General features: G+C 39.1%; 2 protein-coding genes across 6 annotated transcripts; one reads left to right on the top strand and one right to left on the bottom strand.

The window, feature by feature from the left end:
- Positions 1 to 2,374: 2,374 nt before the first annotated feature.
- Positions 2,375 to 9,703, bottom strand: LOC111248740 (small glutamine-rich tetratricopeptide repeat-containing protein beta-like). Of its 3 annotated transcripts, none has more exons than XM_022801610.2 (7): positions 9,489 to 9,703; positions 8,156 to 8,264; positions 7,739 to 7,851; positions 7,163 to 7,436; positions 6,744 to 6,901; positions 6,155 to 6,495; positions 2,375 to 3,449 (listed from the first exon to the last, which is right to left on the bottom strand). In XM_022801610.2, exons 2-7 carry the CDS (start codon positions 8,253 to 8,255, stop codon positions 3,314 to 3,316), a joined length of 1,122 nt encoding a protein of 373 aa, XP_022657345.1. In that variant the 5' UTR covers positions 8,256 to 8,264; positions 9,489 to 9,703; the 3' UTR covers positions 2,375 to 3,313. The 3 variants fall into 3 exon arrangements, with proteins under 3 accessions (XP_022657345.1, XP_022657344.1, XP_086842372.1); XM_022801609.2 differs by having other exon boundaries at positions 9,508 to 9,702; XM_086986246.1 differs by lacking the exon at positions 9,489 to 9,703 and adding an exon at positions 9,361 to 9,382.
- A 697-nt stretch (positions 9,704 to 10,400) lies between these two features.
- cbc (protein CLP1 homolog) lies at positions 10,401 to 13,651 on the top strand. 3 transcript variants are annotated; one of them, XM_022801607.2, is made up of 5 exons: positions 10,401 to 10,649; positions 11,463 to 11,648; positions 12,094 to 12,614; positions 12,799 to 13,123; positions 13,212 to 13,651. In XM_022801607.2, exons 2-5 carry the CDS (start codon positions 11,483 to 11,485, stop codon positions 13,466 to 13,468), a joined length of 1,269 nt encoding a protein of 422 aa, XP_022657342.1. In that variant the 5' UTR covers positions 10,401 to 10,649; positions 11,463 to 11,482; the 3' UTR covers positions 13,469 to 13,651. The 3 variants fall into 3 exon arrangements, with proteins under 3 accessions (XP_022657342.1, XP_086842370.1, XP_086842371.1); XM_086986244.1 differs by lacking the exon at positions 10,401 to 10,649 and adding an exon at positions 10,795 to 10,978; XM_086986245.1 differs by lacking the exon at positions 10,401 to 10,649 and adding an exon at positions 11,015 to 11,127.
- The last annotated feature ends 6 nt before the right edge of the window (positions 13,652 to 13,657 follow it).

The raw sequence follows: 13,657 nt of genomic DNA, 5'->3' as shown, positions 1-13,657 counted from the left end.
TCCGGTCTGCTCGAACCGTTTCGGTTTACTTGTCGTCTTAAATTGTTGCTACAACCGGGATCGCTGTTATCTTAGTATTGTCACCAATGGCAACCGTACTCTACGGCAGCTTTCCACCTGTTGAATACCAGTGAGTTACACCCCAACAGCAGTATCGGATCCAACATCTCGAGCACACTATGACGGACTATGCAATTATGTTATTCCCTTTAAAGCTAATAGTTTATACACACCACTGACGGATGAGGTGTGCGTACAATGAGAGGATATTGTGTCACTATATGTTCGCCATTTTGTGGAGTAATAATAAATTTATGGTAAAGATTTAGTTAAAAAGCTTTGATTTTACATTCGGATAATAGCAGGTATAGAATAGACATAATTACCGATTAATATGTGTATGTTAACGTCTTACTTAAAATTTTATCCTTTATGTCTGTACTATACAGGCTTAAAACACGCACATGGGCAAAGTTCTGCTAAAATCGTCGTACAATGAATAATATCGCCAACTCTAACACTAACTATCCTATATTGCACATATATCCTATACAAGAGATTGTAACCCTCATTTGGCAATTCGTTGGAAGTACTTTAATGCATTGTATTTTTCCATAATCTTGCAAGAGCATCGTTATTACACTGAAGTATTGCATGCCTGAGCAAGCGATGACGAATAAACACAACTACAAGATGTATTTATCATGAAATAACCTTTTTCATTACAACAAAGATAAGTAATTTACAGAGTATGTCAGGCTTATACATTGCAAATGTTTACACGACAAAGGATATGCGTTACTACAAAATACTGTATCAAACCAAGGAAAATCGATAGGGTGTTTATAAGTTACAAGGAAGTACCAGGGGGCCTGCACGGTGTCCGCTAAACCAAAATAAGAAGGTAGACCTCAATCTGTACACTGATATACAAATCCGGGTTTTATGTTCACGTAAGGTTCTACATTCGTTCCGACAAAAAAATCTAAACCAGTTGCTTTCAAAGAAAGCATCGATGCTCCCCTATATTGTCTTTGTGTTTTACATTTACCTCTAATAGCAAAACTTATACATTTAAAGATACCGCATCCAATGGTTTATTCAATTCGTTTGTTGCGCAGCGGAGGCTTCATCCATATTAAGAGCAGCTTGCGACACCTTATTCCATGGACTTTTAGGATTAAACCTATTATCACCAGACAGTCCTGAGATAGTTTTCTGAGGCGGACTGAAGCAGGAAAATGGCCAGTCCAATGCTTTGGCGGGGTCATTATTTGTGTATAACCATTGGCCAGTCTTATCTCCTATGGGACAGATGATGCGATTCCTAAATAAGCAACCTTTACAGATCAAGTACCTTTTTAATAGCCTCCACGATATTTTAGTTTTACCATATATGTACATTTACTGTAAAGAATTTAAACCATAACATAAACAACCTTATATTCAAAAACAGTGCGCCATATTTTGGTTATGGTCTATCGCCATAATATGATTTCAACGAGAACAAAAAATCGACTCACTAGCGTGTAATTTTTTAAATCACCTTGAATTAAAAACGATTCCTGGCGAATAAAAAGTTACTGTCAAAAAGCGCTAATGCGACAAAAAAGAAAAAAAACTATGGCGCTTATTTTGAGTCCCGTACGGAACTAACGAAGCCTAATTAATCAAAGTTTGTGGGGTGGATGGCTTTGGAGATTGTGTTCAAACACTGATAACAGTGTTCATAGAATTCGAACGTTAACGATACTCTCATATTAAATTTGTATGGTAATCATAATGACTTCTAAGAATTACTTTAACATTCATATTACACCAATATATATTAACAACACCAAGGACATGTAGAGTGCAACGCAACCATTAAATAAGATCGTAAAGGGTTCGGTTAATTCTATCCATGAGTGCATACAAAAAGAATTTCATCCATCTCATAGGGTTGTTGTGCCTGCAGCACTATGAATCAAAGCTAGCACTATCAATAAAAATGGCTATCTTTTTTAAAGTGAACCTTCACATAAACTAGTAACTTTTTCTGGGAATTGCTATCGAACGAACATCCCAAAGGTGCAATTAGGCTCAGGAAAGTCTATGATAGAATTGCCTCAAATCATCGGCATTGCCCTAGTTTTTATGATGTGTTCGAAGCAAATTATATACCCTAATTCGTTTTCAAACAATGAATAGTGCTTACTTAAAAGTGACGGTACTACGTTGGTTTCTCTATGAGTCTACCCGATACTGTTACTGATGCTTGTTAACTTGGGTTTTCTACAAAAGCCCATTTATTTACAATATTGACATGAATCCGAAATATAATAAATATTGATTTGAAGGAATTTTGCTGGACTGTCTATTCAAGACAAGTAGATTCATTTCTTAGTCACGCTGTAAATAATTCAGTGAATTTATTCATAACGATAATATGGTATGCCCTGGAGTAGTGTATAATAAAGTGTGTAATGTACGGCGAAACTACAGTTTTTTTTCCAAATACCTATACAATCAAGAGACAGACTTTTTTTTTTTAACTAAACAAGACAGCAAGATGATTTTGTAAATATTTAATAAGCGAAAGTCATCGTCATTTATAATTGACTATGTCTTCTTTCCGTGTTCCATTACATCTTCTGCTCTTCGTTTACGCGAGGCTGCGTTGATCCTCTTGTGAGTACCAGGAGCAAGAAGCCCGAACAGAGTCCTGCTTCATGCGCCTCCACCACAACGTCGCACTTACCCTTTTTTAATTGCTATCGTTAAAATAATTTGTTATCCCCATCTGTTCTGCGCCGCATTACATCGCTACTGCATAGAACTTAATTTACCAATACCCCTTTAGAAATCCGCACGATTCACCCCCCCCGTTCCAATAGATTCGTGTCATCCTCCGAACCCTTCAATGACATTAACTCTGCATGTTCTTTCTGCTCTTCTTCACGCTTGTTCCACCGTACCTCGCTACCCAACACTTTTTGTTCCATCGGATCACCGACATACGCCCGTTCCCGTGTCCTCGTTCTATTCTTTTTGCCGTAAGCTACAGCCCCTTATATGTAGAAAATGACGGATCAGTTGCGTAGGTACAGCAATAACGTTGTGTCTGGAACGGACCGAAGTCTTTAGTCGACAGAGATCAGGCTGGGACTGCGCAGCCGAATCTAAGAATAGTGTTTTTTCAGCAGTAAGTAAAGATTTGATCTCTAAATTGATGTCCTTCTTGGCTTCCGTTCGGTTTCCTTTGTACCCGTTCGCGGTGTCGCGTACTTGCATCTGCATAGGACGCATGGCCTTTGACTTGGATTCTTATGGGTTACTGTGGGGGGGGTTGGTTGTTGGGGGGATTATCCCGGCCTGGGATGTTTATCCCTCGCGCCTCCATCTCTCGACGCAGTTGATCGATTAATGGCGCGTTGTTCATTTGCATTTGAGCCGCAAATTGCTGACCCCTGCAAGATGACGCGTGAACAAAGAAACTGCAATTAGGATACAACTGAAGAAGAAGGAATCTTGATCACTCATGTGAAGCCGTCATTAACAGAAAATGCCTACTTGAAAATCGCATTGTTAAGTACTTATTATTATTATTACTTATTATTAGATATTATTAATATCTACACATTTGTCTTTATATATACGGGGCGTGTGCGTTATCTGCTACTTAACTAGTCTATTACAAAAAACTATTGGATATGTTGTTTGCCCCCGAACGATCGATAAAGTGCAGCTCTTTAACGCGCGGCTGATTTTTAGCTTCTAATCATTGCATATTAAATTATTCCGAATCTAAACTGTAAAATATTAGAATAGGGGTCATCCAGGAAAGGGCTTAAAACACAACGGGGTCCTTTTAAGTCCCTCATTAAAACCAATGAAGCGGAGTGTTTCAATGTGAGGTACTACATGTCAGGTTTCTTTCTATCGGTTGTTGGCTAGATTTATCTGGGTTTTTCTTCCACAGATCTATGCAGCATTGTAACCATTTTCTAACGCTAAAATTTGAACCAGCGACCTCTTCATTATGGTTATAGAACCCACCCATAGTAGGCCAAATTGCTATAGACATGTATGACCGACTTAGCTCTAAAACCAGCAGAGATGAAAAGAAATCTGTATAGTTCCAACTCCTCCGGTGTTACCTTTACTTCAGCAATTTTGCATTACACGCCTACAAACCTGTCAACCTGTAGCTTTTGACGAATATCAGTAATTCATTGTCTAAACCTTTTCAAGCCGGTGGTACCTTTCTGAGCCTGCCCGTTGTTAAAAAACGCACAGTCACTTTCTATCAGTTTGTTGATAACTAATAGCATCGTACTTCGATAGCTCAATCATCTCATTGCAGAACGGGATGCCGTTTCTGATCTATACATGGCACATTTCCTCAGCAAAGTCATTAAACGACTCGCGTGATGAACTCAATCAGAAGTACAGCGTATTACTGACTCCGCGTAGTGTGATATTGGAACGTTGAAACCTAGGCAACCCGTTATTTGAGTCGGTATGGCAAGCCATACGGTTCATATGACTCGCCAAGGACAGAAAAAATCCAACTGATTCTGAGAGTCAAACCGACAAAATGATAGTTGTCATGTTTTTAACTTTTTAAATGTAAATTGTCCTGTGCACTAGATAATCTTTAGTGCACATTAAACCTTTGTTATTATGAGTTATTGCACTTTTGACTATGTGTGTGTATATATTCCAACCGCAATATCCCGCATTGTTTAGCTTACGCTAAATATTCATTCCGAACAAGCCTGGGAAAACATTCTTCGTAGGAAGTGACAACATTTTAGAAGCACACAATATTTTTTTTGACGCAATCTTTTCTTTCTAACTACTTTGGCTTTTCCACTTTGATACATAACTTGATATCGAACCATTATTCTCTTGTCAGTTATTTTACTTATCATCCACTGAACACACACGCACAGTTCGTCATCATTAATAATAGCTTAATAAAATCATGACCTCCGAGTAAATACTTGCACTTATTCTTGGCAGTATTCTAATTGAATTGACTTAAGATTCTCGAGCACGTAAATCGAACGCATTAAATACTGCAATTACCACTTCGCAGTATCGACGCGACGATCGTTGCGTTTGGGCGAGTTTGCTGCGTCCCCTTAGAATATTCTCCATCTATTTAGAAAGTGAAGTATGCAGCGGAAATTGGCTCTGTACTTCTTGCATTTTGAGTTTTTTCCACGGCCAGTCGTGGACAACTCTAAAAACCACTGCACTCTCACTGCTAGGTCATCGCGAATGCTAATGGTGCAAGTCCGCGTCCCTTCGGTTTTACTGTTTGACTTTTGAGAAAGTAAATTCGTGTTTATTCAATCCCGGTGTCAAGCACACTGACAAAATTGTTTCACTAAGTGTCAATTAAGTAAGTATAAATTGAAGAAATTTTTAAACTTAGCATCGAAACGGATGTTTACCAATATGACGGTATAGATAACGAGGTTAGCATACTTAGGAGGACACACAAATACCTGGTATATTTTTCGAACAACATGCTTTTAAAAATCTACATTCAGGTGGCTTTCGAATGTGCACTTCCTTAGTGCAATAGTAACCTCCGAGATTTGCCCTACCAAAGGCTTTCGGGCTCCTTTTGGGTGCTCGCAGTGCTGCCAAAAAAATGGTAATCAATAAAAACTAAGCGTGCTAAAATGTTAAAAATCCTCTTAGCGATACAAGTAATAGGCATTTATTGTTGTGGTGTCAAGCACATATCAAACTAGAGTGCTTATAGGTACATGTATAAGCTAGTCAGTTTTCATCGTCTGACCGGATAATATATGGCAAAAGCAGTCCCCGGAATGCCTAAGAGTACTGCGTCGATGTCCTATTCAGCACATTCCATATTCCGTTAGGAATAATCCTTCCTCTGCTTAAAAAATTGTAACTTAGTTATGCGACCTAGACAATCCTGTGGTACCATTTGAATCGTCGGCTGGAATTTTTGAAAATATTCCCTGCGAAACCTGTTTAAAAATACTCAGATGGCCATTGTAAGATCTAACTTCATTTCTACTAGAAAGAAAACCTCTAGTAAAAATAAAATAAAACGATAAATCGCGCATGAGCATGCTGAATTTGATCGCAGCTTACAACGCGTTGCATCAACAGTGATATTTTTACTTACACTCGAAGGAGGCTATCAAGGTTAAATTCAGTACCGGCTCCTCCACTAGTGTTAGAATTTTGGCCTTGGCCCGCTGGTCCTCCTGACGTGGGCGGCTGGGGAGTATTTGCTTGGGCACCAGCGTTTAACGTGCCGGACATAATGTTGCTCATCAAATTCTGCATGTTAGGGTCTTGCATGAGTTGGGTGGCCATGGTCATCAGAGTCGGATTGCCTAGCAGCTGAGAGATATCGGGCATACCACTAGCCCCAAGGCCACCGAGGCCGGAAAAAGCACCGCCTGCTGCGCTCGGACCGGGTCCACTGCTTGGTTCATCTGCAGGTGGAGCGGTGCCCTGCGACTGAAATTTCGAGCGTACGTAAAACGGCACGATATTTTCAGATTAGAGCCTTGATATGCTATACTACAGATGCTCAATATGATGATGTTCCGGTGCGTGGGTCGATATGAGGCCATAAATTTTACATATACTCGATCTGATGAACATGCAACACCAAGGTAAGCCAAAATTGTGCTTTTCACAGTTATTTTCATGCCTCAAATAGTATCCTCTTCCTCCTGTATACATTTCTGTTCGTCGCAACTTACATTCATTTGTTCCATGGCCACTCGCAAATTATTTTTGTAGCTCTCGTTGTTGGGATCCAGTAGAAGCGCCTTCTGGTAACAGTTGTAGGCTTTCTCATGATCACCCATGTTAGCGTAGGCAATACCCATTCGGCCGTACGCCTTTGAGTATGTTGGGTCTGGTCAAACACACAGTTGGTTATTACTAGGTGTTATAAAAAATGATTTTTTTACAAAGTAAATATATTATCTCGTTCATCAATTGTTAGCCGTTTCTGATATTCAGATTGTTTTAAAATGTAGTACAGCCAATGAGTACAGACTTGTTCTCATATAATACCTTAAAAAGTTCTAAACGACAATTAACTGTGCAGACTACTGAACGTTTACTTAACAACCCGTGCTTAGTTGCTGAACACCCAAGCAATTTTGAAATCTACCAATTTGAAGAGCAGCTTCACAGTCTTCGATGGCCTCCAAGCTTTTGTCAAGTTTGCTGAAAGCGGCGGCACGGTTGCAGAAATATACGGCGTTGTTGGGATCCAGATCGATAGCCTTCGTGTACATCTCGAGGGCCTCTTGATACTTTTCGGCTTTTAGCAGTTCGTTACCCTGTAACTTTGCCGCCTCAGCCTCAGGATTTGGTGGCTCTTTTTTCGGAGGGGCTGACGCCGACCGACTTGCAGCGCTGGACTGGGCTGGCTTAAAGTACGCCTATAGAGAGACCCATGGCTAGGTAAATAATTCTGTTTAAACCTTTACATTCCATATACTGCAATAACAGAATCCCAATTAACTAGCAGAGTAAATAGAGTTAGCGCGTTAATTTGATTATAATATCAACAAGAGAAACCACGTATTGTCGTGTCCATTATTTTCTACTGATTATCTCATCTTTTGAACCTTAAGTTAATCCTTTTCCCAGTCGAAAATGACGAAAAAGTTACACCTTCTCTTAATACCAATTAAAAACATTCATATTGACAAATTTCTACATTTGGTGACTCCTTACTCACCTGCTCGTTCCCTACGCAGCTCTTAAACATCTCTCGAAGGCTCATCTTCACGGCTAAAGCCGAGAGATCATCTGGGCCCACCTCGTAGACGCTCTCCAGACATTGGATCGCCACTGAAATAGAAAAAATAATGCTACGGTGAATATTGTTATATCATATACGTATTTATCATACATCACTGCTAAAGAACAATATGTGATCTAAATTACAGTTATATAAGAAACAAGTTTACTATGACGCAACAAACTAAAATCAAATTTTGTGCTTTATTCCTTGCCGCGTTAAATATCCAAGATTTTGTAGAAGTATAGCGCAGCTTAATTCGGTAGTATGATCACTTATTCAAAATTACTAGCAACTCGCATAACCGTAGTTTCCAAATAAGCACCTAATGTAATTGTGGTAGCTCGAACTCACCTTCTAAACTTTCTTTACTTTCATCAGAAATGGAAGGATTCGTTAATTCATTTTTCAGGTATTGCAAAATACACACTGCGACTTGTTTAGACTCGGACATTGCTGCTCACTGCAAAAAATTCAGAAAATAATAAATACATGGCATCCACAAGCGGAAGTAATGCTATAGAACAGTAATTACAGTACTACATCATTATTGTCGTGCTTCTCATTTCACGTTTAAACTGAGCACGTATTTTGTTCGATTGTATACTAAAATAACATGTTCTGTTGTGAACCAAATACTAAAAGCACAGTTTTGAGCTATACGACTTAGTGTGGCCAACATTTTGTTGGTTTTTCAAGCACCCATTGTGTAAATGTCGCTTATGAACACCGCACCTTATATCTAGACATTTGCTACGGCAGTTAGACTATAGTCGTCATTTTTTAAGTGCAATGAAATCCACTAAATTTACCACCATTAAAGATCTGCTGTACGCATCACAGGGTTACATATCTTGTTTTGGTTTGTGCATTATGTACAATGCACCAACACAAACCAAATACACACTCTGGTACATGGTTTTTCACGTTAAGCCCCATCTATAACATGTACCAGCATTTAAAACGAATACTTTTTAAAGAGGTTAAGGGCAGATGCGTCACATAGAGCAGATGTCACTATTAAAGGGTTCATTTGGGTACTGCAGACTATATGGCAGTAGCCAATTCACTTGGTACTAGAAATCTCTTATTGGTGTAGATGAATCACATATACTGTTGAGTTTATATATATAACCAGTTTAGTTTCAGCTTTAGCAGCGCCGATGTATCAATATACGAAAGATGACCTCATAGAATGGCCCGCAACAGCTGTACGATTTCTATTCGCTCGCAAATCAGCATATCCTTTCCGACTGCCGATTCATTACATTTTTCAGCACCTTTAGGTTGGCCTGCAAACGGCCAACAAAGAACCCACGAGACTCCGAGCCTGCTCGATCTGTTCCATTAACAAGGAACACAGAAACGCACTTTTTCATAAACGGTTTTCATTCATAAGAGACGTGTCATATTAGGTTGCACATTGAATACCCATTGAACAGCTCGTCCATTCAGAAACTCCATACAATGAACGCAAAATCTCAAAAAAAAAACCGTTTCTTTAATTAAGCCAACAACATCACAATGAACTGCCTAACAGAAAAGCTAATATGACATACATATGTTGAGCACCATACAGGAATAGGCGGTAGTACTTGGTCCTCAGCTTGTTTTTCACTTTAGCTTCTTATTCTGTTTATATAGCATTAGATACCATCTTTACTAGGCGTTTGTGCAATATACGTACAGTTTATTTAAGCGACTACCTGTGCACAGAGGTTGGATGAACTTCCGCGGCGGGTCTTGATAGACCGACCGTAGGCTTCAATAACGGAGGCTTGCTGTTTCTGTCAAGTCGTACTTCACTACTCGACCACTCACTCTGCTGCTAATCCACAAAGGCCCAGACACGGCCCCCTACAGAAAACTCAAATCGGTCCAGTCACCGGTGTTCCGTTGTTGATATTTGAGCGGTTCTAGGTTTTGAACAATCCAAAGATATACCACAGACGACAATATTATAGGAAAAATTAACATTATTTTTGTGCAATTAAGCTTTGTGGAGATATGATCTATATATAATACAAATTGCGTTAGCTGGAGTAATGATATAAATAAAATAATGGTGAAAATAAAGCAAAATAATGGTAAAAACGGTAATAGGGTCTTATACCATAGATTTGCGCATTATTTCACAATGCGTTTATTCGAGTATAAGCGCGCTGCATTTACGCATATAAGTAAGGAAACAACTGGAATTCGCTTTGTATGACAAATGATGTATAGCGCTACAGCTGAGTTTGGTCAGGCAGCTGCAATATTCAACTTCGTCTATTGAAAAAACAACAACAATAATAATAATACTTTCGACCAGCACTTACAAATAGCACTTTTATGTTTGACAAAACCAACCTCAACCGACTAATCGAGTATTGATCGTTTATACCAAACTTGTTTTTGGTACAAGATGCTGCCAAAAAGTTATATAAGCAATGACCTAGTTTTGGCAATCTGCACCACAACACCGTCGCAATCTAGCCCCATTCGAAGTCTCGTGCTATCTCGTCGAATATGAGAATTCTTATATGAACCGCTGAATAATACATCCATTCATCCTTTTCAACCGGCAAAAAGCAAAGCATCGTCTGCTCGATGTTTCGAACAGATGGCGTTAAGCACCAAAATGCAACTGCGTATTCACAGCTGCATAGGTGGCGCGTTATCGCATCTCAATCGGTGTGTGCGAGATCATACAAAGGGTAATTCTGGCGACGCGTTTCAATTCTGCCCGTTACAGTGTTACAGTTGATTTCTAACATTTCTAAAAAAGTGCGAAGAAAAATTGGAGTGATTTAAACACTACGTCAAACACTAGTGAAAATTAACTTCGACTTGACAAATTTATCAAGTGAGTCATTTTATGCGCTGTTCAAAATCAAATAGAAGTAGATAGATTAGTAAATTTATTTTTATATACTGTCCGTCTTTGTCGGTGTTTGTCGGATCTAAAACAACTTAAAGCAGTCGAATAATGCTGATATTTTTTTGGGTTGCTAAAAATTGCCTTTAAGAAAGTGTTTATGGAGGATAAAGCTAACAGTTCAAACTTATTTTCCTCAGAAAAGGGTTCTCCTTGTTCTATAGAGCAAAATGATCCTAGCAGAAACTTAAATCGCGTTATACATGTGTGAAGATCACGCTACACAAGTGTTTGTCAGCGGCTACCAGCATTGTTCGGTATTTCATCAGTGTAAAAAGTTGTTCAGTGTAAAAATTATTTTGCATCAATAAATTCACTCAACGTGTGTTGCGTGAAGTGTGTTTAAACTATATTGTGGGATGTAGGGATTACCTCGATTATAAATGAGCCTTTAACCTCTGCATTGGTAAAATATGTGTAATAGCAAGAGAAACGCAAATATCTGTGACCGTTACTTGGCGTTTTGTAAACTACTTAAGGATTTTTAGCAGTCAGCTGATTTCAACAACTATGTAATATATCAACTTTTTCCGTATTAAAACGGAAATCTCGTCGTCAGTTCGTCAGTGTCAGCTTCGTAGCAATAAACTTGGAGCCTCTAGTGATTACGCAGCCATCGTCATTGAAACTGCGCATTATTATGACACGAATGAGCTGAACGAATGAGTAATTGACACGTATTTCTTGCGTATGTATGACAAATGATATACATTATTGAATCATAATCATTTTTTTTGGTAGGGTGATACGCTTATAGCGAAATGGCTGTCGACGTTGAGCCGAAACAAGATTACAAACTCGATAAGGAAAATGAATTACGTTTCGAGGTGGAACCGCCACATAAAGTTAAGCTTGAACTGGTCGAAGGCAGTGCGGAGATTTTTGGAGCGGAAATAGTTAAAGATAAGCAGTACATTTTTTCTCCAGGTAAGTAACCGCAATTGAATCAGTTATACGGGAAGTTATGGTAATTATATAGTAAGAGGTTACATGGGTTTCCAAACTAAACTTACCAATTTTCGTATGTCTATTCTTACAGTGCCTCGATAAAATAACGTATTCTTAAAAAGTTATTGTTTCTATAATTAAGCGCAGGTTTTAATCAATTTGTTGCAGAAGTGTTTAGTAGATAAACGATTTACATAAAATGTCAAAACAAATGTATATTATTCTAATTCACATATGAAGAGTCGTTCAGGCTAGAATGTGAATGCTGTAAAAAGATTTTAGATACGATCGAATTGACTTTTGTGGTAAGTTCAATGTTAATGCTTAAATGAACATTAAGAACGTATTTCTGAAACAGATTCTATTGTGTGTGGTGAAATCTATTTCATTATGTTTCTCGACTGGTGATTTTTTTGGATTCTAGGCTGCAAGGTCGCCGTGTTCACATGGTACGGCTGCACTTTGCGTATCATCGGCATAACGGAAGTGGCTTACGTGTCTAAAGAGACGCCAATGGTGGTGTACGCTAATATTCATGCGGTTCTTGAACAAATGCGACAGAAAGCGGAGATTAAAGGGACCAAAGGTCCAACAGTAATGATGGTTGGGCCAACTGATGTAGGCAAGTCGACTTTGTGTAAACTGTTGCTCAACTATGCCGTTCGTCAGGGCAAGAGACCAATGTTTGTAGAATTGGACGTTGGCCAAGGGCAGATCTCGATTCCAGGCACGGTAGGTGCCATTCTTGTAGAGCGCCCTTCAGATATTGAGGAAGGGTTCAGTCAGCAGGGGCCACTAGTGTTCCATTTTGGCCATATTTCACCCGGACAGAACATTGAACTCTACAACACACTGATTACGCGGCTAGCAGAAGTACTTCAAAAACGCGCCGATGTTAATAAAAAAGTCGCACAAACCGGAACAATCATAAACACGTGTGGATGGGCAAGTATTAGTTTTAATTTTCAGAACATGTACGCTCAGCGAAGTAGCTATATTCATTTCGATTTTACAACGTAAGGAAGGATGACTAATTTTAGTGGAATAGCGATAACATTTATTTTAATCTAGCAAAAAGTAAAGTGTTGAAGGCTGGAAACTAACAAGTTTAAAATACTTCGTCTTTCAGGTAAAGCAAGGAGGCTACAAGGCCCTGCTACACGCAGCCGTGGCATTCGAAGTAGATGTCGTCCTTGTTATGGATCAAGAGCGGTTGTACAATGAGCTAGTTCGGGATCTTCCAAAATTCATTAGTGTAGTGCTTACGCCAAAGTCAGGTGGTGTTGTTGAGAGGACAAAACGAAATCGCCTGGAAGCTAGGGAAGCTGCTGTTAAACAGTACTTCTACGGTTTGAAGACAACACTCTACCCGCACTCCTTTGACGTAAAATTTTCTGACATTAAAGTATTCAAAATCGGGGCTCCCGCTCTGCCGGATTCGTGTATGCCGCTTGGTAAGTTTGTACAATACTATACAAACTGAATTCAGATTTTTGTGCAAATACATCCTTAGTGGCGATTTTTTTTCTCTTGGTTTTGCAGGAATGAAAGTTGATGATAATAGGACAAAACTTGTCGAGGTTCAGAATCCGGCAAGCCTTCTGCACCATATTCTTTCAGTGTCTTTTGCCGTATCGGCTGATGAGGATACAATCCTAAGTAACGTTGCAGGATTTGTATGCGTAACCAACGTCGATCTCGAACGAGGCACTCTTACTGTGCTGAGTCCTCAACCTCGACCGCTACCTAAGTCTGTGCTGCTCGTTAGCGATATTCAGTTTGTTGATTCTGTTCATTAAGAAGTGCATAAGATGCCTACATGTGTTTTATGCATACTGATTTAGTTGATTAAAATGTGTTTTGCAGAGGTGTATTATTTACAGCAGTATGGTAAATGAAGATTTCCCATGAGTTCTTTTTAAGCACCTGAAAAACACGGAACAAATCTGGAAGATGACAGGCGCCGTTTGTACATAAGAAAGCATATA

Source organism: Varroa destructor, unplaced genomic scaffold (assembly GCF_002443255.2).
Source record: "Varroa destructor unplaced genomic scaffold, Vdes_3.0 BEIS01000004.1, whole genome shotgun sequence".
NCBI lineage: Eukaryota > Metazoa > Arthropoda > Arachnida > Mesostigmata > Varroidae > Varroa > Varroa destructor.
The sequence above is the reverse complement of the archived record's forward strand: the minus strand, read 5'-3'. Positions and strand labels throughout refer to the sequence as shown.

Bases quoted from the DNA above. Each gene is read 5' to 3' on its own strand.
- LOC111248740 (XM_022801610.2), bottom strand. From the start codon at position 8,255: ATGTCCGAGTCTAAACAAGTCGCAGTGTGTATTTTGCAATACCTGAAA. The intron at 6,902-7,162 runs GTAGATTTCAAA...GTGTTTGACCAG, and splicing joins TGAAGCTGCTCTTCAAATTG to ACCCAACATACTCAAAGGCG. The intron at 3,450-6,154 runs GTAAGTAAAAAT...GTCATCTTGCAG, and splicing joins CTTGATAGCCTCCTTCGAGT to GGGTCAGCAATTTGCGGCTC.
- cbc (XM_022801607.2), top strand. From the start codon at position 11,483: ATGGCTGTCGACGTTGAGCCGAAACAAGATTACAAACTCGATAAGGAA. The intron at 11,649-12,093 runs GTAAGTAACCGC...TTTGGATTCTAG, and splicing joins GCAGTACATTTTTTCTCCAG to GCTGCAAGGTCGCCGTGTTC. The intron at 12,615-12,798 runs GCAAGTATTAGT...TTCGTCTTTCAG, and splicing joins TCATAAACACGTGTGGATGG to GTAAAGCAAGGAGGCTACAA.